The 23,429-nt window shown below is 40.3% G+C and overlaps 3 protein-coding genes across 3 annotated transcripts in view; 1 reads left to right on the top strand and 2 right to left on the bottom strand.

Annotated features, from left to right (window-relative positions):
- Nucleotides 1-10,786, bottom strand: part of LOC109476574 — a 21,650-nt gene extending 10,864 nt beyond the window's left edge. Inside the window, exon 1 of the mRNA XM_019777559.1 lies at nt 10,683-10,786. Coding sequence (XP_019633118.1) covers nt 10,683-10,718 — 36 coding nt within the window. The 5' untranslated portion in view covers nt 10,719-10,786. The remainder of the gene's footprint in view (nt 1-10,682) is intronic.
- Nucleotides 10,787-11,997: 1,211 nt separating this feature from the next.
- On the bottom strand, nt 11,998-13,508 carry LOC109476563. Its single transcript, XM_019777548.1, has 2 exons — nt 12,891-13,508; nt 11,998-12,676 (listed from the first exon to the last, which is right to left on the bottom strand). The coding sequence occupies exons 1-2, from the start codon at nt 13,047-13,049 to the stop codon at nt 12,380-12,382; spliced, it is 456 nt and encodes a 151-aa protein (XP_019633107.1). The 5' UTR covers nt 13,050-13,508; the 3' UTR covers nt 11,998-12,379.
- A 2,437-nt stretch (nt 13,509-15,945) lies between these two features.
- LOC109476575 lies at nt 15,946-21,943 on the top strand. Its single transcript, XM_019777560.1, has 7 exons — nt 15,946-16,251; nt 17,191-17,343; nt 18,010-18,078; nt 18,966-18,995; nt 19,341-19,446; nt 19,884-20,755; nt 21,191-21,943. Exons 1-7 carry the CDS (start codon nt 16,115-16,117, stop codon nt 21,300-21,302), a joined length of 1,479 nt encoding a protein of 492 aa, XP_019633119.1. The 5' UTR covers nt 15,946-16,114; the 3' UTR covers nt 21,303-21,943.
- Nucleotides 21,944-23,429: the final 1,486 nt, after the last annotated feature.

Genomic DNA, 23,429 nt, shown 5'->3' with positions numbered 1-23,429 from the left:
GTTTTGGGTTGGGGGGGGTATTTTTTTTACGCTTCAAGTATGAAGTACTAGTAATGACAAAAATGTTCTACGAAATGTCAGTAAATGTCTGAAATTGCATTGGATTCCTTGAAGCTGTAGTCTCCAAAACAGACTTCTATGTTGGGCTTCTTTTTTGTGGGTTAAATATTGTCAAGTGTTACTTTGTTAGTTGTCAGGGCCAGTTCGAACTTTACTTGTATATAGTAGAAAACTGATAAAACAACACATGACAATACCTCAATTTTTCATGTAGGGACAAAGTACGAAATATAGGCCCGGTATACGTAGCTATTCAACCATTAAGTACGATCCAATTTTCGTGATTTATTTTTATTTTATTTTATTGATCTTAAAAGACAGTTGGGTGGTACCTTCAGTCTCTGAAAGACTGATTTCCAAGGTAGCCCAACATAACATACACATTGGACAACATGGAATACAATAAAAATTAAACAAAATAAAACAGATTAATCAAATGATCAAACGTAGCAAGTGACAATAAATAATATAAACAGAGGGTACAAATAATCAATCATACAAACACAACGGAACAACCAAAACAAATAGTCAAAATCGTTAGGCATAGTCGTATTGTCAAATAATGACAGTCGGTTGTCCGTGAGGTCAGGGTCAGAGGTCGTATGTTCTTAGCGCTACTTTAAAAGCATTTATTGTTGATGCATGTTTAGTTACCGTGTTAAGTGAGTTATAGGCTGAAGCTGCTCTGTACTTAAATGTTCTCTGTCCAGTTCTGTTTGTGTATTTGGGTTTACGCAGTAGATTCGCTTGTCTTGTGTTGTACTGATGTGTTTGGTGGTTGTAGCTGAAACAGTGTAGCAGGTAATCACGCGAATGTAACCATTGTGACCTTGTGGTCACAATGGTTAGAACACGCTGCCTGTTTAATTGACTGAGAGATGGTCACAGATGGCTAACCCACCTGCCGACTGTATTGTGTTAGCCCTTTGTTTAAGTCCTTATAAAATAGAAGACGAACGCCATTTTGTAACAGAATGTGAACTGTATAGCAAAGAGAGAAATGAACTGTATATGTTTGTACAACACCTACTGTATTCCCCTATTTCATGCACTTAAGTACTGTTGAAAAATTCAAATTCCTTATGCGACTAGACAAACCACCCATCGAAAAACAGATCGGTACGTTTATTTCTGCAATAACTGAAAAGCGAGGAGAAGTTGAATTTATATAACGATAGTTAGTTAATTTTGTATCTGTTATCCATGTCCATTCATCTTGTTTTGTTGTGACCTGTACTTAGCCAAGTGTGGCAGAAATGTGCAATAAAGGTTTCCATTCATTCATTATAAAGCCACATACAACAAGTAATTTTATGGATAACGTCGCAAGCGTTATTTTTAAGAGAATTTTGTTGCCCTCCGACAGTCTGTGGTGAAGACATGTGAATTTTTCGTAAACGTCTCTCTGTTCAGAGACCATGAGGGATCTAGCAAACTTGTATCTGTATAGCCGGTATAACCGCCTTTCGGCGTAACACACCAGCTTCGCAGGCACGCGGCGCGGCGGCAGCTGGCTATATTACACCGATCGACTTGTACCACCTAACCCTTGAACTTCTAACTCTAAACATTGTTTAAAGCTATCTAATGACAATGCCCCTACTGTACTTGGTGACAGCGAGTTCCGCTCTGACATTAATAACACGCTACCCGGCGTGTTTTCACCAAACAACGATGAATGCAGTTTCGGAGAATCGTTATCGGGCACGGTTTGAAAGGAATGTATGGCACATGGACCAGATGTATAGAACTTTATTGCACGACAATTGCACATGGTACAATGTATGGCAAACTACTAGAGTAACAACAATATGAGGAATGCGAGTTACCCGAATCGCGTTTCGGGTGGTTTCATATGAACAAGGCCTTTCTCGCTGTGGCCTAAGCACAGGAATGTGGCTTTGTTTGTTCACAAGCTGTCTCAAGTACAGGGTTTGTCTCTAAATAGCAAGCTGTCGACATGAGACCTTTCGTAATGATTGTGAGAGAGCTCTTGTACACAGCTTGTTAAGCCCGTTACTCGGTCACTAGGGCCACACCGATTTAATTTTACGCATTGATTTTCGTCTGTTCTCAAAAAAAAAAGATCACGTCCTCCGAGGCTCTGGTCTGGCTCTATCCGCTTCGCAGGCAGCGGCGCGGCGGCAGCTAGCTATATCACACCGAACGACTTGTTACACTCAATCTTTGCACATTTAATTGCAGGGGCTGTTTCAAGCTTTCTAGTGATGATGTCCGTGCTTGGTGGCAGTCTACGATAGTTCTGGGGAAATACGAGTTTTTGAATACCTCAATGCTTGGTTGATAACTCTGATAACGCAAACTCTGCCGTCCGGATCCGCGGCTTTAACGCAGAGTTTGTGCGCCACACTCTCTAAGGCCAGGGAACCGTTAGCGATTTAATCAGGCTAACAATATTATAACATTAGGTGTGTGACACAAGCCCTTTGTAGGTGAAACTAAAACCGCTCACGTACTTAGAAAATGCTTTTAAAGGTCGCGGTTTGTCGCTAGGCAGCAAAAGGTTGTGGATCAACATTGAAGTTCACGTTGACGTATACTGTATGCAGTATGGTCCATGTATTTATAAGAGTGCTATTCGACTTTTCATGCATAGAAAAGTCTGTTACATTATATAAACTGGTGGACGTACCAACCACTAAGTACGTGCATGATACCAGCCCAGAAAAGAACAAGAAACAGTCAACCCTTCAAATATCATAATTATCAACCAAGAATTGACAGAGGTGTTCAAAAACTCGTATTTCCCCAGAACTATCGTAGAATGGAACTCGTTGCCACCAAGCACAGTTGGGGCATCATCACTAGAAAGCTTTAAACAACTCCTGCAATTGAATGAGCAAAGATTGAGTGTAACAAGTCGTTCGGTGTGATATAGCTAGCTGTCGCCGTGCCGCGTGCCTGCAAAGCTGGTGTGTTACACCGAAGGTCGGTTATACTGATACAGATACAGATGTAACTTACGCCCCTGTCACACATAGCATGGGCGATAGGTCATCAGTTTTTGTTGAGATCGCCGTTGCTTTATTCAATAATATACTTAGGTGACTAAACACACGTACACAGTGCACTCCGTACAAGATTCCTGATAATCATACACTGAACACAAACACCGTAAACTCGGCATGATTTCAAAATGTTTCAAACATTCGGGTGTAGACGGGAGATTTGGTCATGGTTGGCTGGTGGTAATGAGTAGGTCTGGGTGTGGCGTTTCCAGACTCGGTCGTGTTCATCCTCATAACAAAAAAAAAACAGATGTCACTGTGAATTAAGTGCTTAGAAAGGAGCTCCTGACCGGTGATGCACCCGACTGGCCTTGGCATTGGCGAAGTATTAGGAGGAGATAGACCTTCCCTCTGTATGTATGCAAATGAAGCGATATGTTGAAAATTCGTGTTTCACATTGTTAGTCCCGATTTGGCATCTTCTTGATGGTGTCTACACACACACACACACACACACACACACACACACACACACACACACACACACACACACACACACACACACACACACACACACACACACACACACACACACGCGCGCGCTACATGTCGTGCTAGTTAAGCTTTTGTTTAATATTATATGCACCTAAACGAAGGCTATCAAGGAATTAAGGCCTTGCCAAAACTGATCCCTTTTTAATAATAAATGACACATTAGGATATTTTGGTATAGTTGCTAACGCTGGATGTAGCTATTTAAGGGTGGTACCCAAAAATAAAGAGACGCCTCATGTTGCTAATATTTTCGAGCTATTTCAAACACTTCAAGTATGTATATGATGATGAAAATGTTCCAAGGAATAATAGGAAACAGATTTTTTTCATTCAGAATTTTTGTCACACTGAAATTGCATTGGATGCCTTTAAAAGGAACCATATAAAAAATTTTGCTTTTCCGCCTAGAATACTTGTAAACTGCTTCGGGAACAAGATTTTAATAACTTTTGAGCAATTTGTGATGTAAACATTATAAGTAACGCTTCAAGGTACATAAGTGCGACCTTCATACACATTTGTTGGAATATGTAGTACATCAAAATGCGATTATATAACGAAAACTATGGGGAAAGATTTTTTTATTTCGAAAATAGTTGCACCAGGCTGGTAGACCATAGGGTATTGAGATTTTCTGACGTACTATACACACAAACAAGATAAACAGATTTAAGCAAGGTAGGAGGAATCCCTGGTTGCAGTGTGAAAAAATCTCAATATCTCATGAGAATTAGAAAGATTGTGAAATTTTTCGGAATCGCAAAATCGCGTGAATTATTGACAATTGTGCAAAAAATGGTAGAGCTAAAATATATCGATTTTTCAACAAAACAAATTGGTATGTTGATTGTTTTAGACAGAGCTCGAGTCATAATTTAATAGACAGTGGGAAAAAAGTAGGGCGATGGCAAAGATATCAAAATGGCATTTCCATAATGGTATATATAATTTTGCCTACAAGGTGCCTGTTTTGATCCATATTTTACGATTCACATTTTCAAGAAATCTCCTTTTCATGTATTTTAATCTGTTGTCACATTACTTAGTATTTCATATTTCTTGAAGTTTTCCTGCCAAATCCACATAAATGTCACATTTATGTATATATACTTCTAATAATGTATAAGGGTAGGCATTTCTAACTATTACGAATGTAGAAGAAGAATCTGTTTTAAGTGTTTAAAGCAGAATTGCGTTGTTTGCGGGCCATCGCTTGAGTTAAAGGCATCTAGAGCAGGGCAAGCAGGGAGACAATACTGGATTTTCAAAGCTAATTTTCTCTCACTCACTCATACACTCACTCACTCACTCACTCATACACTCACTCACTTTAACACTTACTCATACACTCACTCATTCACTCACTCATACACTCACACACTCACTCACTCACTCACTCACTCACTCACTCACTCAATCACTCACTCACTCACTCACTCATACACTCACTCACTCAATCACTCACTCACTCACTCAAGGCCGCATGTATCCTCGTGGAGCGTACACTGGATGCCAAACTAGTATCGGGCCGTTAGCCGTTTTTCTTCGCCGGCAGCCAAGAGCCCTTCGCCCGCCTATCTAAATTACGGCTACGGGGGAGTTGAGCCCGAGGGGTTTGTCCGGCCCTATTACCGTTTGTACCGTTTCATTGATGGCGCAAATTCATGAATGAACTAAAAGTGCTACAATAACTTTTTAAAACAACTTTAGTCTCCGACTAGATAGGAATAACTTACTTAGATTGCTGGAAATTGCAGACAAGGTCCAAAACGGCTATCCCTTCCTTGTTTAGGTGTGGTCCGGTTATGGCCTGTTTTGGGTTGATGCGGTGATGTCAATAATAACCTTAACACGTGTTTCTGAGCGTTTACATGCGTTCTTTTTTCCTAAATACACTGATGGTTATCAAAAACTACCTACATTGTACCTACCTATATTTTTTTTTTAGTTTTAAACGTTAAAACTGTTTATTTGAGAAGAAATAACGCAATCGGAGATTTTCGTGTATTTTTTTTCGTAACGTTTTTTAGTAATCCTAATGACCTGACCTACATTTTATCCAAACTGCTTTACATTTCAAATTATGAAATATTTTGCTCTCTCCTCGATTTTTTTTTCTTGGAAAAAATCATACTTTACCTCAGTTGAGGATGACTACTTTAATATCTTCTGGATTATTTGTATGCGTATATATAGAAGAACTCCAGACAACGGTTCTTTATAATTAAGCCCTATATAAGCCATAAGACCTTCTTTAATAATTAATGGCGCTATTAGGATTATTTGCTGAGGTCATAGGCTAATGGCTGACAGATCAGCTGTAGTTGTGATAAGAGGAGGTGTTTGTTTGTTTGTTTGTTTGAGTTTACCGCGAGTACAAATATACAAGTGGAAGTTGCCATTACCAAGTTTTCTTCGCCAAGAAAAGCAAAATTTCATATTTTTTTTAATGCAGTAAGGCCACACCGACTCAATTCTTTGGATGACATCCACGCGCGCATTGATTTTCGCCTGTTCTCGCAAAAAAGATCACGTCCTCTGAGGCTCTAACCTTGCTCTAGGCCTGGGTAGTCCATGGTAGTTTAATAGTGACAATAAGGAGCCGGTGGTAACTCTGGAGGACGGCACCCAGGCTACAGAAGCTCCACGACTCAAGAACTCAGTACATACGAACAGTGCCGATTCATAAATTCCGCAAAAAGCCAGCATGTGCCGACTTGTCGTATACGTCGCTATGTACTGCTACAAATTCACAATGCCAGCTTTGTATTCCTGTGGTTTAGTAGCATTTTTATTTTTGGCTGGAATTTTTTTTATTCGCCCGCGCGCACTAGTTTCCGTCCTTCGGCGGTCGGGCTGATACCCGTGTTGTATTCTGTATGACTGCTTTACTGATAAAACCAGTGAACCATGATGTCCTTGTCCCCGAAGGCCCCGCGAATCCGAACTGGCCGGACGCCAGCCGTGTTTGCGCCAACTCACTCCATGTAGCCTTCATAGCAGGCTTATAGAACTGTGGCCGTTTTATGGTCTTCGGCTGTTTTCTGATTAGCCCAGTTTTCAAAAAAACGGGGGTAATTCAACCAAGCCGGCTATGTCGTCTATATACAATCAGAAAACAGCACATAAAAGCTCAAAAGACCATGAAGACCCCCAAAACCCCTAGTTTTTGGCATGCTATGGAGGCTACACTGCATGGTCGCAATATTGTAGTTCGGTTCCGACCGTTCCGAAAAGCGACGACCGTTCTGAAAAAAAGGCGAGACGGAAATTTGCACCGGCGGGCGTTCAGCTAGCATTCGGGAGGCCAAATTCAGGAATGTTTCACACAGGCTTTTAAGAGTTTTGGGTGTGGCGGTTGGTTCTATCGAAGCCTGCTTTCGAAAATGCTACGACATCAAAATCGTGCGACAAAATACGACGACTGTACGTGTCACCACCCTCTCCCAACGATATAGAAGTTTCGAAGTGATGACTACACTGAAAATTTTCTCACCTTAAGCTTAATTCTTGTAGACTGTTGTGCAGTTATAGTGCCTGTCGCATACTGATCTAATCCAACTCTGCAACAGCAACGTACGTATACTTGACGGAAAACCGGTTTATCTACGAGTATACGTGTGCCTTGAGGCTATGTGGTTGGGTGTGCCTTGTGGCTTTGTGTTTGGGTTTACAACTTACATGAGGGCCTGCATGCCCTTTTTCGTAAGGCGTAATCGGGCCTCTTTTATAGACTTCGTAATTCGTAGGCAGCCTCCGCAAAAATCAACGTGATTCGTAATAGGACATTAGCCGCAAATCGCTAAGTCGTAATCAGCTCTGAGATCTAGACTTTAGCGTAGAGTAATATTCGTAATCGGCGGCGAAAATTTTGTGTAATTCGTAATCACTACCCCCGGCCCCCCATGCAGACCCTCTTACATTGTGTGAAAGCAGTGAACGGGAAGCTACATGTACTGCGCTCTCATTGTTTATCTAGCCTCTACCAGGCTTGAGGGCGCGGCTGGAAATAGTACTGGAAATTGGCCAAATAGAGAGATAACACGCCGAGGGAGTTTAGCCATCCTGTTTACAGTTTGCCGGCCCCTTAAACCGTAAACTGGATGGCTAAACTCCCTCGGCGTGTTATCTCTCTATTTGGCCAATTTCTACTATTTCCAGCCGCGCCCTCAAGCCTGGTAGAGGCCATTGTTCATCCGTAATAAGCTAATTAACCAACGCCATATAAGGCATGCGGACCTTATCATTCTATCCACTTCTTCGGAGCCGTCCGCACCGCGAGGAGCGGCAGGGTCGGAGTGAATACGAAGCCCGGCACAGGTCCCCACGTCCAGAACTTCTTCGTTCAACTCCCAAGGTTCAGCTAACTTGCGCCTTCTGGCGGTATTGTGTTGAATTTCACCGACTGTCTTTGCAGCATGACATTCAGACATTGCCAGCTCAAAGTGACCGAGTCCATATTACTTAACTAGTTTATCATACATATGTCATCCATGTACGACTTTTTTACCTCAGTGTGCGGGAAGTTCTGTTTTGCTTTCGGTGTGTTTGCTTTCTTTTAATTGCTTTCTTGTGTATCTGTAGTTATTTGAATGCATAGAGTAAAGTCGCAGGAAGTGAGAGGGGGATGGTGAAACCACAAATTGACAGGAAGGTCAAATTGGCGGGCAAAATGGTCTCCACACAAAAGTGTGACATCGCCTTTGCCTCTAAAATATCAATATGGTATGGGATGCGGTTGATTCCATTTATTATTACGTTATCACAAATGACCAGTTTTGAATTGAAAATGAAGTTTCACTGCCCTGAAATCGTTTTGTGTGCCTTTAAAAAGTTTAATGTATTGTTGACTTAATTACCAAATTCCGATTACGCTCATGATGAGCAGGTAGCACCTGTGCGTGAAACACGCCGTTCCAAGATGGCGAGTGCGCATGGAAAGGAAGAACACTCTGGACAAATTCAGCCCAGGAAGACGCGCCACGTCCACTTCTGGTGGTGAGCTGTACTTAACATTGCCCCTAATCCTTTCTGCCTCTGAACTTTTGTAGATAAACCTTTTTGAAACGAAGCAAAACACAGAATTTTGACAATAACTTGCAGTAACTGATCCCCTGGGTTTGATGTTGCACTTAGTCAATCAACCGCTAGAGGCGCTGTTGTATGGGCCAACGACTGTACCTTAGCTTGCTTTTGACGTTTATATAGTCTTCGGCAGTTTCATCGTAGGCGCATGTACTAGAGAGCTTAAAACAACTCCTGCAATTGAATGTGCAAAGATTGAGTGTAACAAGTCGTTCAGTGTGATATAGCTAGCTGCCACCGTGCCACATGCCTGCGAAGCTGGTGTGATACGCCGAAGGGCGGTTATACCGGCTATACAGATACAGATGTATGTGACATCATGCATGCATGTATGTATGTAACGTTACATGTATGTGACAACAGCTTATCGAGATGGAAGGTAATATTAAAAATCAACTTGAGACAACAAATTTCACATACCTCCATACTTAGGCTGTGACTTGCCGTTCTGATCATCACTACTGTGGTCCAATACTACTAGTACTAGTATACGTGTCACATCCTGGTAGGTTGTTATCTTGTCATCGCGAAAAACACAGACAACATAACAGTACCAAACACAGCCCGCTATTTCCGCTTATTTTGTTTTCTATGTAACGTTAATATTTTTGGTGAAACGTGTCGTATGATTTGTGCATACTGAATAAAGCTGGTTTTAAAAATAAAATAAGAAAATGAATTAGATAGATATATCAAGGACATTATACACACTGTGTATAATGTCCTTGGATAGATAGATAGATAGATAGATAGATAGATAGATAGATAGATAGATAGATAGATAGATAGATAGATAGATAGATAGATAGATAGATAGATAGATAGATAGATAGATAGATAGATAGATAGATAGATAGATAGATAGATAGATAGATAGATAGATAGATAGATAAAATAAAATGAAAAAAGTCGATTCCATCCAGATGAAATCAGTATTAGCTACATCCGTAAATAATTTCATCAGGTTGGTAAACGACTGAATAGCAAAGTTCTTTTTATCACAACCATTTATTTTTCAAGCCGACGTTTCGATGACCTTCTGTCATCTCCATCAGGGCAATTCTGACTGGTTTACTGTGCACTGACGCTAGATGTTACTTGGTGCATAGTGCACTAAAGGTGTTACATAGTTCATAGTGCACTTAAGCTAGTTTTTTTCTGTAAAACAGAAAAAACTAGCTTAAGTGCTTAAGTGCACTGTTTTACAGAAAAACTAGCTTAAGTGCACTACTGCTCTTTAAGTTGCTGCATTACTGCTCTTTAAGTTGCTGCCACGTAAAAGTTGGTATTGCATATAGATAAAGAAATATCACCCCGTAATCCATGACCAGGCGAAGTTACATTGAAATCACATTGCGTTTAGACGCAAATCGCGATGCGGGGAAACCGATTCAAAACCACCTCTAGAAGTTCAGATGGAGCCACTTGAAACCGGCTTCGGGGTAAACCACATGTAAAGCGCCTTCACTGACTTCACATGAACACGGCCTTAGTCTTCGGCAGTCACTATAAGAAGCCGCCAGGTAGCCCAAAATCTAACCATTTCCTGGTCTCAAGACCTACCCACCTTCCAAATATCACGTCAATCCATTGGAGCCTTCTCAAGTTTACAGACACCGTGACACACACACACACACACACACGAACGCCTCGAACGAAAACATAACCTTCTTGGCGAAGGTAGTTACCAGGTGTCCTTGCGTGTTCGGGAGTATGAAAGTATTAAAGAAGCAATGGCACGCTGTCATTGTAAATCCCCAGTGTACGCAATGTGACTTTTTTTTATCGTTGCCGTATTTCGTAGATTTGACAAGGAAGGGGTTCGATGACTATACATGTAAACGATTCGTCTCAAATCTGCGACGTACAGCACGGTCGTCGCGGGAAAAGTCTCATCGTAGGCGCATGTGTGTAACATCATGCATGCATGTAACGTTACATGTATGTGACATCAGCTTATCGAGATGGAAGGTAATATTAAAAATCAAACTTGAGACAACAAATTTCACATACCCGCATCCTTAGGCTGTGACATGCCATTCTGATCATCACTACTGTGGTCCAATACTACGTAGGCGCATGTACTAGAGTAGCTTTAAACAACTCCTGCAATTACATGTGCAAAGATTGAGTGTAACAAGTCGTTCGGTGTGATATAGCTAGCTGCCACCGTGCCACATGCCTGTGAATCTGGTGTGATACGCCGAAGGGCGGTTGATTATCACTACAGTGGCCCAATAGTATACGTGTCACATCCTGGTATCAAGGACATTATACACAGAGTGAGTGTATAAATTTAATTATCAATGTCCTTGCTGGTATTGATTGTTGACAGATTGTTATCTTATCATGAAAGTTCATCTGTGTTGGTAGTTACATGTTTAAAGTTAAAACTTTTGATCCAACAAATCAAAACTTTTGATCAAAAGTTTTAACTTTAAACAGATGGTTATCTTGTGTGTTATCTGTGGGTGGTCTAACAGTATACGTGTCACATCCTGGTATTTATTGATTAACAGGTTGTTACCTTGTTACAAAGCAAATTATTAAAACGCAGACAACATAACAGTACCAAACACAGCCCGCTATTTTCGCTTATTTTGTTTTTATGCGTTATATTTTTGGTGAAACGTGTCGTATGATTTGCGCATACTGAATAAAGCTGGTTTTAAAAGTAAAAAAAAAGAAAATATAAATAGATAGATAGATAAAGAAAATGAAAAAAGACGATTCCATCCGGATGAAATCAGTAATATCTAATATCGATTGCGGATATGTAAACTATTTTAACGATATGTTTTAGACGGACGAATATTCGGAGGGAGTTTTCGAACATACTGTAAATCGTACAAAATGAGCGAATATATGTCGTATGTTGCAAAATAAAAGGATTGGAAAACGATACTAATGTCATAGAATGCCGAAATCAATTTAGGAAAAGAAGAAAATGTGAAGAAATGAAAATGTATTATTATTTGTCATACCATACCCTTGTGTATTTAGTCATTTGTTGTTGTTGTTTTTTTGCCCTCTCGCATAGTCTGCTGAGTATGTCATCCATAAAATTTACTTGTTGCCTTAGTTAAACATACACAGTGCACTAGCTCCTTGCTGTAGTGCTTGCACAGCTGTGCGGCCCAAGGGCTATAGAAAGTGAGATAGTCGCTACCTATATACCATGTGGTGTATTTAACGTTCTCCCTGCTGCCTATTAAACCCCGCACCAATACAACGTAAGTACCAAATGGCTGACCTAAGCAGGTTGAAGGTTAACTTAAACTAAATATGTTACTGTCAAGCCACAGAGGACCTTCTCACACCAGAAGTATCAAATGTAATGGATTTATTTCAACCAACAGTCGAACACCAAAGTGTACACTTACAGAAACAATATTTTCACAGTGAAAAATCATCCACAAGGTTCTCAATATATCTTCCCACAGCCCAACTGACTGCGCAACGTGTAAAACTTTTTCAAAATATAGCAGCATTTCGCATCTCAATGTGAAAGAAATTTCGGCGTGTGCACTAAAATGTCACAATACACACACAGAGTCATTGTTAGTGATTACTGTATACACACTGTGCACATGTTAAAAATAGAGTCGTAACACGATATACATGTCAAAAAGTCAAGCAGCGACGGGGTTTAGGTATATGTACAAAGTACTGCACTTCTTTCCATGGCTGGGGAGCTTTTTGAAGCGTTCTTACGATCGCCATTTGACGATGTTGGTAGCCGGGATGCCGATGCATTTCTTCTTTTGGTCGATCTCTCGAGAGAAGTAGTAGCCACAAGTCGGCTTCTGCAGGGTTGAGAAGGGAGCCAGCGAGTTGACATAGTGGACTTTACCGGAGCCGGTGGTGGCAGGCCTCGGGAGGGGGTGCATCTCGACCGCAGGGACTGTTCCGCTGGAAGTCGCGGGCCTCTTGCAGAGACTATCCCCGAAAACAGACGGGTTGAGGTGCCTTGAGTAGCGGCTTCCGTACGGGAAGTCAGGCGACCCCTGCAGGCAGACGACATTTTTTTTCTTTAAAAACACAACTGATAGAAATAAAATCTGTCTACTTGTGACACACATGTTCTTGAACGCAAATATCAAAACGCTAGCGCGTATAAAATGTGTAAAAAAAAACGTTCTAGAACATGTAACTGCGCCATACGTTGATTTAGAATTGATTTCAGGGCAACAATCATGAGGGTATAATTAATTTTCACACCTTGTCACTCAGCACCACCCTTCTGCTGGCGTTGACGGGCTCCCAGATTCGCTTGAAGATGGCGTTTTTTCCACCGGAGTCACTAGACAGGTCGCTTCGGCGCAGGATCTCTTCTGTACCGTGCTTGTCCGGAAAAGCTACCGTAGCGTTCGCGGGCATGGCTGCTTTTGTACGAGCTTGTTACACACGCACAGGCTGTGTAGCTAGCTAGCGCTTCTAGGTCTCTTTACCCTGGGCTAGGACGGCTAAAAACAACCTGCCACAATTACACCTTTTGTGGCGACACAAAGCCTGGTCACCTGAGGCGCCCCTAGACAAAGCCCCGTAACCAAGACAAAAAGCACCCGTCACAATGAAACCATGGAACGGACGTGACGCTATGCACTAGCACGTAGTGCCAAGTGACCTGGATTTTAAAAATCGCCCCAAGATTGGTAGACACTGTAGACTTTTCTGTCAGATTTGATAGACAGACTGCTTCTAGTGTTTGTATAATCCTAATTTGGTTGCTAGGCCGAACTGTGATATGTTTATACAGAAACAAAACGCGTACGTATACAATGTTTACAAACTCTTTTGCTGGGGGCGTAACCTACATTGGCCTCACAATCATAACTGATCTTTTTCGTGGTGTAAGTAAATATCATAAGTAATAAATTGAAGGATAAGTGCACACGCTGAAAATATTGCAAGTTATTGTTTAATTTTACACATAAACTTTGCAGGGGTTGGCACGGTTCGTGTTTTGTATATATAATTGTTTTGATTTCTTTCATGAAAACATGTTCACTATTCAAGCTCAGCGGGCAGTTGTATTGTCCTCTGAGGGTTAAAACAATGTTTATTTTAGGGACAGTAAATTTACTTCTTGTCTCAGTCTGGGGTGCATTTATATCCCGTACACACCTATTTGAGTAAACTCATTTATAAGAGGCCTTCTCAGTGACGTAATAAAGGGCGTAGCGCAATAATTGCCCCCCCCCCTCACACAATCATTACGGCTGTCCATCATAATTAACAGTTCAACCAATGATAGCATCGCAATTTAATGTTTGACCAATGAGACAGTAGCTGTTACATCTTACCGAATGTACCCGCCACACATGATTTTTTTAAATATTACAACTTTTCTTGCGTTGTATGTTATACAATTGTTATTGCAGTAAAATTATTATCTAAATTTACTGAATTGTATTGCTCTAGTTCATACATTTATCAAACTTAAAGTGTTTTTGTGTATATTATATGACATATATTATATATGTGACTTTTATTACGCAACAATGTACAAGGTACAAAGTATGGCAGAAATGAGAGAACAAATCTAACAAATCAGTCTACGTAGTACAATACTAGGTGATATAGGATGAAAAGGCGCTTATACAATCATTAAAAGAATTTCTTACGTTTAGACATTCTTTAAGATATATATGACCAAGTGTTGAGAGGTGGTAAGGTGTGTGTGACTTTGCGTAAAAGCTGTTTGTGACAAAACCGCCAGATGGCGCTTTTACGTGTTCTACGGTTTTCAACAGAGCACATTCAAATCAACGATGTGACACTTTCGTCATCACTTACAAACCGGTCCTATATAAGCAAACTGTATGCTACGTAGTTGTTAAAAGTCAAACATTTTTTCGAGTCCTTTTACAGAGCACTTTAACATTATAAACATTTCAAAAACGACTTAAGTAGTTAATCTTTCCCCTTTTTATTTCTATAGAAACGTAATCCCCCAAACCCCAAACAACTCTACCAACTCATAACAACAATCAGCTCTTGAAAGAGCAGAAAGACTTGCAAAGTATCAATGCAGAATAAACAGTGTGTATAACCTTACAAAGCACAGCTCTGTTCCTAAGTTGCAACTAAAAAAACTCTAACTAGTTTGCAAATGAGGTATGTAACGAAACACTAGTACATGGCACCGCAGTATTCTATTCATATTCTGTAACCAATAGACGGTAATTCAATTAAGGCCTTGAAAACGTATCCTAGAAGAAAAACTTGCTAACCTTTTCAAAGAGTTCGTTTTGTCTTAAACTGCGCCTGATCTGTATAACATATCTACATATTGTTTACTCCGATGCAAGAAATGAAAATAAATGTTTACAATGTTACGTTTGATTTACTCTTTGAGTAGAATGGCATGGATTAGGTTCTTTCAGCAGTGGTTGGTCGGTATTTAGGACGGTAATCCTAGAGACGGATGAGAAAAGATTGCTGTCGTAATCTAATCTTGTGTAGTCATGGCTGGATGGGCCTGAATCCAAGACTTGCTGCACGACACACCGCCCCCTACCAAGTACCAACCACCAGTCTACTCTTCAAGCAGAGCTTTACACTTCGGCATATTTTGTGGGGTTTTTTTCGGGCTCTCTTTTTAATCTTTTTACTGGTATTTTTTACGTCAGCCTTGGGTGGAGTATTGGATATTGCCTGGCCAATTTGATACTGTTTTGTCAAGTTGACACTGTACTGCAACCACCGAAAGATCTGCCTGGAGAATACGACCGTAGCACACTGTACAGGGTTTTAGCAAGCTGTTCAGGATTAATGGTTATAAGTACGGCAAGGTGGACGCGTGAATATGAGGACTCTAACTCTACCACCCATCACAAAAGGTACGTTACGATTATTTCTTTTATAGCAATGTTGGAAAGCATACTTTGATTTCTTACCGTTTTAAAAGTTGACATAGCACTACTTAGACCTTACCTTACTTTACCAAGGGTTTGTGATAGACAATACACCTTTTAAAATTTTAATTTTAAAATGCATAAAACACTTTTGGTGACGTTATATTGCAGAAGTATAATTTTTTTCTACCTTTAACCAGAGTTGCATTCTATAATATTTACTGAAATAAACATTAAGATATCACAAGAATATTTTTGTATTTGTCCAAAATAGTCTTGGACAAATAATTGCAATCACTGTATTCTACCTTTGTTCTTTTGATAAAATTAGAAAACTGCTGAGAGACATGAGTGAGTTCAAGTGAGGACAACCTTGTGTTTGTGACGTAATATCTTGAACCTTTACCTTTCTGTTAACTGTGTTATTGTTAAGAAAGAAAAATAAGGTTTATTACGTTACGATGACTCATAATGCTAAAGGTGTAGCACAATGTCCTTAGTGGGGCACATTTAAATAACTGTGGGGTGCAATTTGAACTACTACTACATCGTCTCTAGTGATGTACAAGTATCTAACGTTGAGCCATGCCGACAGCGACTGTTCCACGACTGATCGTTCCACCGAGTTGTGAGGAGGTTGTGGTGACGAAAATCTCCCCGACCGTTCTGTCTACCGACTTACTGAGCCCACAACAGTTCCGAGTCACTCTCCCAACCATCGGGTGAGTGCTGGTGCTGTCTTGCGACGCGGTCGCATTTTGTTGTAGGCTGTCGTGAGTTTGTCGTAGAAATTTGTCGTAAAAATGTCCTAAGCAGACTTTGGCAGAACCAATGATAATCTACCAAATTGCTGAGCACGTACTTAGTACAACGTTATTTGTAGATAGTGGAGAGTTCTAGAACGGCGAAACTTGTCAACCCTGGAACAGAAGCCCTTAGTAGACTTGCATGAGACCATGCATGCACAGTCTGTGCATTCCATCACCAAATGACCAGTTCTAGAACCTGGCTAAATCCTATCAAAAACTAAAGGAACTGGTAAAGTTCTCAATTCAACTGTTTGGCCTTTGCAAGAAATTATATATAGACTTAAAGATGCATTTACAGGTACGGTATATGCACGTTTTATGGTAAATTGATGATCGAAACCTTAAACTCTTATTGGTAGTTCTGGGAATGGGAATGGTTCTCTTGAATCAGTGGTCTATGGCCTCAAGCTTTAGGGGAGGAGACCCCTGACTTCTAGAATTGTTTTAGTCTTTGCATCTGCTTGGAGATTGATATCTGTTACTCTCCAAGCAGAGGTTTGGGTTTGGGATTATTTTTGACGTGTTTTTAGGCTTTTTTTATCGGTGTTTGCCAAAAATAACCCAAAACCTAAACCTCTGCTTGGAGTTTGATATCGTTATGATGATAAAAGACTTTTATTGTACATTCATGCCACGACGGGCTAGGTCGGCAGCTATGTCAAGACTTAACAGACACATAACAAACGTATATAGAAAAGTGGAGACAAAAGATACACTCTTTGACTTAGACATGCATACATAAGGAACATACAAGGGTACTCTACCACATACTAGGCTAATACAAAGTGTTCTAATTACTGAGCTAATACAGGGTGGTCAACTTCTTCTCTATGCTCTGACCGATGTTTTCAGACAATGTCAGCGGGAGCCGGTGTCCCAGTCCTGGGGGACCCACGCCGTGCGGTACGGCGGAGTCGGCGGCCTGCCCTTCCTCGGAGAGAGTCGGATGAAAGACTTCCCGGTGGGACGGTCTCACAGGCACTTCAGGAGCGGCTTTTCTGAGTAGTGAGTGTCAAAAATGTCTGTTCCTCACTCTATTATAATTATGTTTACCGAAGGAAAACATATTGTTTTTGCTACGTTTCCTCTTCTTCTTCTCCAAACAGTGACCTCTGACCTGACTGAACCAGACTGTCTCTCTGCATGGTAACTGGTGTTGGGTTACATAATGTTGCACTTTATAGCAGGAGGGATTTATACTCCTGTCACCATTTTTGTGAATGTGTTTGAGTAAGAATTAACAGAGCAGACTATATCATGCGAAGGTAAACATCGTGCATTTGCTTTGCAAATGTTACTTTTCTAGTTATATATAGTCTTCAAGTAGATGGTAAGATTGTGACTTTTTTCCGTCTAAACTTAAAGAAGACCGGTGCCATGCCATATACATGACTCCGACACTACCTGGGGGTTTCCAATATACCCAAAACAAGGGGTGGGGGCCGGGGTTTACAATCGTGATATGTGAGACTAAACCTAACCTAACCTCAATCGTAAATCTCGTATAAGTCTAACCCTAGCCCAGCACAATGATCCCAACCCTAACCCTAACCATGGAAAATGACGCATGTATTTGGCAGGTATGTAGCGCGTGCGTTCATTGGTCGAACCGATAATTCAGGCGTTATACATGTGCACGAAAAAGTAATGTATTTATTTTTTATTCTATAGTAAGACTACAGAACAACCGTATAGGCGCACTGAACTCAAGCTGAGCGAAAGTCGCATCAACGACCAACTGTAAGTACTACTTTTTATCCTCTAACAGACTCCATAATTTAGTTATTTCAGGGCGGCAAAACGACAAATGATATGGATATGGATGAGGAAATGCGTTTATCTGATCTTTTACTTTATTAGCAGATCAGAACATTTTCGTCATCATTTCATACTTGGAAGGTATGAAATTAATTTGGGGTTTCCACCACAAAGAGCTAGAAAGAGCCTAGGATACAAAACCAGCAGGAACATCACATTTTTGTCTCACAGTATGCAATGGGACAGGATTGATTCAACTTACACACTAAAAAAAGACCAGAAAATTGACTTTAAAATCCAGTTTTGCTGCAATGAAATTGCATTGGGTGCTTTTAAGACGAATTCCTTTTAGATCTTATGCATAAAGCAAGCCTCAGATGTGTACCAAGGCCCAAATGCTGCTCAAGCTGCGCAAATCTAATAGCTCGCCCTGGCGAAGAAATGTTTTCACAGGCGACGAAAATTGTCGCTGTGGTCCTTCGTAGGGTCTACGTCTCAAACAATCCATATTCAACTTGACGAAGTACATTTAGTAGTTCGAGACCGCTAGCTTTTCCAATGGCGTATTCTGTGTCACTAATTAAATGCAAACTGATAACTGTCGTATCGATGTCTTTAGAAAGCCATTGGCTTTTCAAAAAATGGGGCAAGCAAGGCGTATAGTGTAAGGTTTAATGTGACTACCTTCCCAAAGTTACGACGTAACGTACACTACACATGTTCGTACCGTGACCGTATAGGTTGCTTCTCTGAAAAGAGTTTAGTTCCACGTGACACTATTTATATCATTTAAAACCAGGCGAATTTATAGAAGGGAAACAGAGCATGTAGCTTTACTAAGATTGTCGTTCTTTCTGTTTTTTTGGCAGCCTGCCACCTCCACCACACAAACTGATATGGTAAGTTTTTTGGCGACGCCTCTGAGGTAGAGCCTTTTTCTACATGTAGTACTAGAATTGGACGCTTGAAGTGAATTTACACGTGCTGTAGGTATGCGAATGTATGTAGTTTTAATGTACGTTATGTATATCGGTTAAAGTATAAAGGAATTCAGTTAACCAACATTTGTTTTCATTCATAGTTTCTATATAACTGTGAAATCCTGAAAACACCATGATACAGAGTTTCGACATTAATTATATCAGGTTTCATGACATAACTAGTGATTTTTCATCAGTACGACTTTTTATTCTGAAAGTCATATTGTTTATCACATAGTGATGTGTTATCTGTTGTGTTATCAGGGATAAGAAAGCCGAAGCGCCCTGGCCGCAAAACGACGCCTACTGGTCCCACTCCCCTGTGTTTGAGGTCTTTCCTAAGGGGCCCAAACGGTCTACTGCCGCAAAGGTAAAACACTACTGTACAATATGAATTGTAGAAGTTCAGGGCACTTTAAAAAGACACATCGTCTTGTATATTACAGTTTTCCCGTATAGACGCAGTTCAACTTGGTTTAACAACTTGCACCATTTGAAAACATGAAGTTCATGGGGTGAAAGAGGGAAAAGATAAACTTTGGAAGAGATACAATTTACCAATAGCCAATAAAAACCGTTATGTTACAAAGCTGATAATTTCATCGGCTACTTCTCCTGATGGACCCGTTTATAGCCATTTTACATCAGATTTGTATTGGTTGTGAGGTAATGTAAGGTTAAAAACGTGAGAGCGTCGTCTGTCTGTCTTGCAATACATGTAAGTAGAAGCTTTCTGTTACGTGTATATGATGACAAAATTAACACTATATAGTTACTTAAGCTAATGAAGTGTTATTGTTTTGCTAGGATCTTGGACTAGTGACCAGAAAGGCACTCCAAGACTTAAAGAAGAAAGACAGCACGTCAACCTACCAAGAAGCCCACTGCGACAACCTCAAGGGTCAAACGCCACCGGGTAACAAGGCACAACAAAAGAACCAGGGGCCGATACAAAAGCTGGCAAGCAAGCGGCTCAAGTCTATCAAGAGCGCCCGACGCCGTAGGCAGAAATCTGCGAAGACCAAGGGCGTTACGTTCAAGGATGGACCGGTGAAGGAAGAAGCTCTACTCGGCGGAGTTGGCCCCTCCTGGCCGCCTAGCACCGATCAGGTCATCGATAAGTTCTTGCTGAAGGAGCGGTCCGCACTAGACGTCCCACCCGAAGCCTTCAACAAGCGCAACCTGCAGCCGATCGATCTACAACCGATCAAACTGAACGCCAAGAGCGGTCGCACGACAACGGGCAAGCTGCCGAGGGTTCCGTACAAAGCGGAGGGAGGAGAAACGGCTATTCCAATGCCCGCGACTGCCCAGACCCTCCCCACGCTGGCCTTGGTGGTGAAGAACCTTCCAGAGGCGATCGAGGCGGGAGGGCGGCCGCTTGGTGCAACAGCCGTGCCACCTCCCCCAGACGTAACAAGCTCCAAGGATCCTTCAAGCGAAGATGAAAATAAGAAGAACGTGCGTTTTGAAGAGACCAGCGATGATGCCGCCAAAAACCCTGAAGAAGAAGAAGAATCTGACGAAAAAGACGAGACCGAAGAAGACTCAAATGAGAAGAAGGATCGTAAGAAGGAAGAGAAGACCATGGCACGAGCGCGCTCGCTACCGGAGGGTTTCTTTGGAAAGAAACGGGTCCTCAAACTCGGCCACTGGAGCAAATCTGCCATGCATCAAAGGTGAGGCGATTGTAACAATGTTAACGTTGTTTGACACAAAAATACAGTTTTAACGAAGTTTCGGCCGTTCTAAAACCTTCGTTTAGGATTAGTGGCCCACCAGTACTTTGGTCACGTGATTGGTCGTCAGTACAGTGACACGCCAGAAATCCTGGGATCTCTAATACTAGAGTTCAGTATGCCATTTTTACTGACGTCTCCATATGAAACTTTATTCAAAACTGCATGTACATAATATATATACAGTCAGGTAACATTATATCATGTATTTTACATCTATAACGTTAGATAACGTTGACAGGCAGAATGGCATCAAAAAGAAGTGAAAAGTTTCAGAATCTGGGCATGCAGGAGCCAGTGACATCATGGGGGGAATTCAGGAAGCCGACTTCTAAAAAGTCTTAAAAATCTCCGATTTCTTGTTTTTTTTTGCAGGTTTATTGCGTCCTGTCCTGAGACCGTCCCAGACCTACGCGATGGTCTGACCTACCCCGCGCGCAAACGCCATTTCTTCTACGGCAGCCATTCCTGTGTCTACAGGGGCTAGCCCACCTGATATGGCGAGCTAATTCGTAGAAAACGTTATCTTCCAACTGAATATGCAAATGAGTGTCTTATAAGGCGAGCTCATTGGTGAAAAGTTTGTCTTACTAGTGAATATGCAAATGCTACCTTATACGGCTAGCTTATTGGTGAAACGTTACTACTGAATATGCAAATGTACCTAGTAAAGTGAACTGATTGGTGAAAAGTTTTGTTGTCTTACTACTGAATATGCAAATGATACGTTATAAGGCGAGCATACAAAATGTTGTTGTTTTTACCAATTACACCTTTGCCAAGGAAGTTATTTTCTCTTATTACTGAATTTGAAATCATGATAAAAAAGCAACAAATTGTACATACAAGTGTAGACATATGATTCAGGGTTATAAACCTACATTTGTAAAATTAATAATGTATGTACTCAAGAAATATGACAGTTAAAAGTTTGTTATGTAAGATATAACACAATCAATTCAAATATTTGTATATCTACACAGATTTTATTGGCACATGGTCTGGATATAGATTGGTTGTATGGACTGGTTACCAAAGATTGACAGGCAGTTGTTTTAGCATATATGTACAAAGAATATCAATATGTCTCAGTTTTAACCTGTTGTAATCATAAGTATAGAAGATTTTTTTAAAATGCTGTTTTTACATTGATGATGCTCATCTAATAAGACTTATTCAACATAAAAATCTTGAAAGTTGTGTCATCCTGCAAATACATTTTAACATTACATGATTTTGTAAGAATCATTGTGTCTTTTTGCCTTGCATTGACTTGCATACATAGTATAACCAAGAAATGGTTGCATACAATAATACAATATTTGTATGTTTTTTACTTGACCATAGCAGGTCTATGGGCAAAAACCAACAAAGTAATGCAGATACTACATTGTACAATGTAGTGTTCATTATAAATGGTGAAATTCATGGCAAAAGAAGTTTGGACACAATTTTCATGATGGTTTGTAACTATGCATTTTACATTTCAACCATGTACTAGTATTTCGTGAATAATGACTACCATGATCTAAAAATGAAGTCATCACTATATCGTGTTGGCATTAATAGTACTGCATACTAGTACTTTCTTCTTCCATTTTGTATGCATAACGCATGAAATGCAATCTAAGGTTCTGATATTCATACATATACACTGCTGTATTGCATCTACCTCATTCCAAGATGACCAGGAAACTTGCTATCACAGAAGCAACCTGGTAATGAGGTAGCACTGTCTTTTGCAGTTGTTTTTAAGATGAGTGGGGTAGTTGCAATTAATATTAACAGTTTGACAAAATACTGAGTTTCAATTAAAATACATTCTTCTTAATTACAAATTCAAAGAAATGTTACAAGGAGCAGATAGCAGGGCTTGATATTTAAAAAATCTCAATTCACATTATCTTACAGTGTTGCAACTTTTTTTTACATAGGCTGTTGCAGTACTTAAACAAATCAACAGGTGGCATTATTGTACACTCATTACAATGACTTCTGCCACAATTATAAGTAAGCAACTTTTCTGGTTTATGTTTAAGGGATAATTTTGTTATTCAAAGCAAACCTATTTCTCCTATCCGTCTTGTCAATTTTCAGCCAATGAGAGCTCAATTTACACAATCACAGTAGTAACTGGCCAATGAACATGCACCGTGCACAATTACATTACTATACCCTGTTACATCACCAAAATACATTCTGTCATGTACATTTGACTCAGTCTATCCATAGGACTGGCCTTAATATGATTCATAATTGATATGCTGTACACAATTCATTACGTCCCAAAATCTTGGCTGGCTGAATACATAATAAATATGGTACAGTATATGTAGAGAGAGTCCGTAAAAATTACAGATGAAAGTAAAATGTTTAGTTTACATGTATATAATATTGATGACATCATACTTACATTTTTCATTTTCTTACAAATTGGTCACCTTACGTTAACTGTATAATGGATATGGTAACAACTCTATTACATACATGTGGTGTTTTTCACATGACGTAACCAAATTGCATATACAGGCACAAAGACATTATTTGCTGATTATATATAAAGTCACAAAGTTATTTACACGGTATGGCTTATCATTTATGATATCATCATAAG

The sequence above is a fragment of the Branchiostoma belcheri genome, unplaced genomic scaffold (genome assembly GCF_001625305.1).
Source record: "Branchiostoma belcheri isolate BF01 breed outbred unplaced genomic scaffold, Haploidv18h27 scaffold38, whole genome shotgun sequence".
Classification (NCBI taxonomy): Eukaryota; Metazoa; Chordata; class Leptocardii; order Amphioxiformes; family Branchiostomatidae; genus Branchiostoma; species Branchiostoma belcheri.
This window is presented reverse-complemented; position numbering and strand designations above follow the sequence as displayed.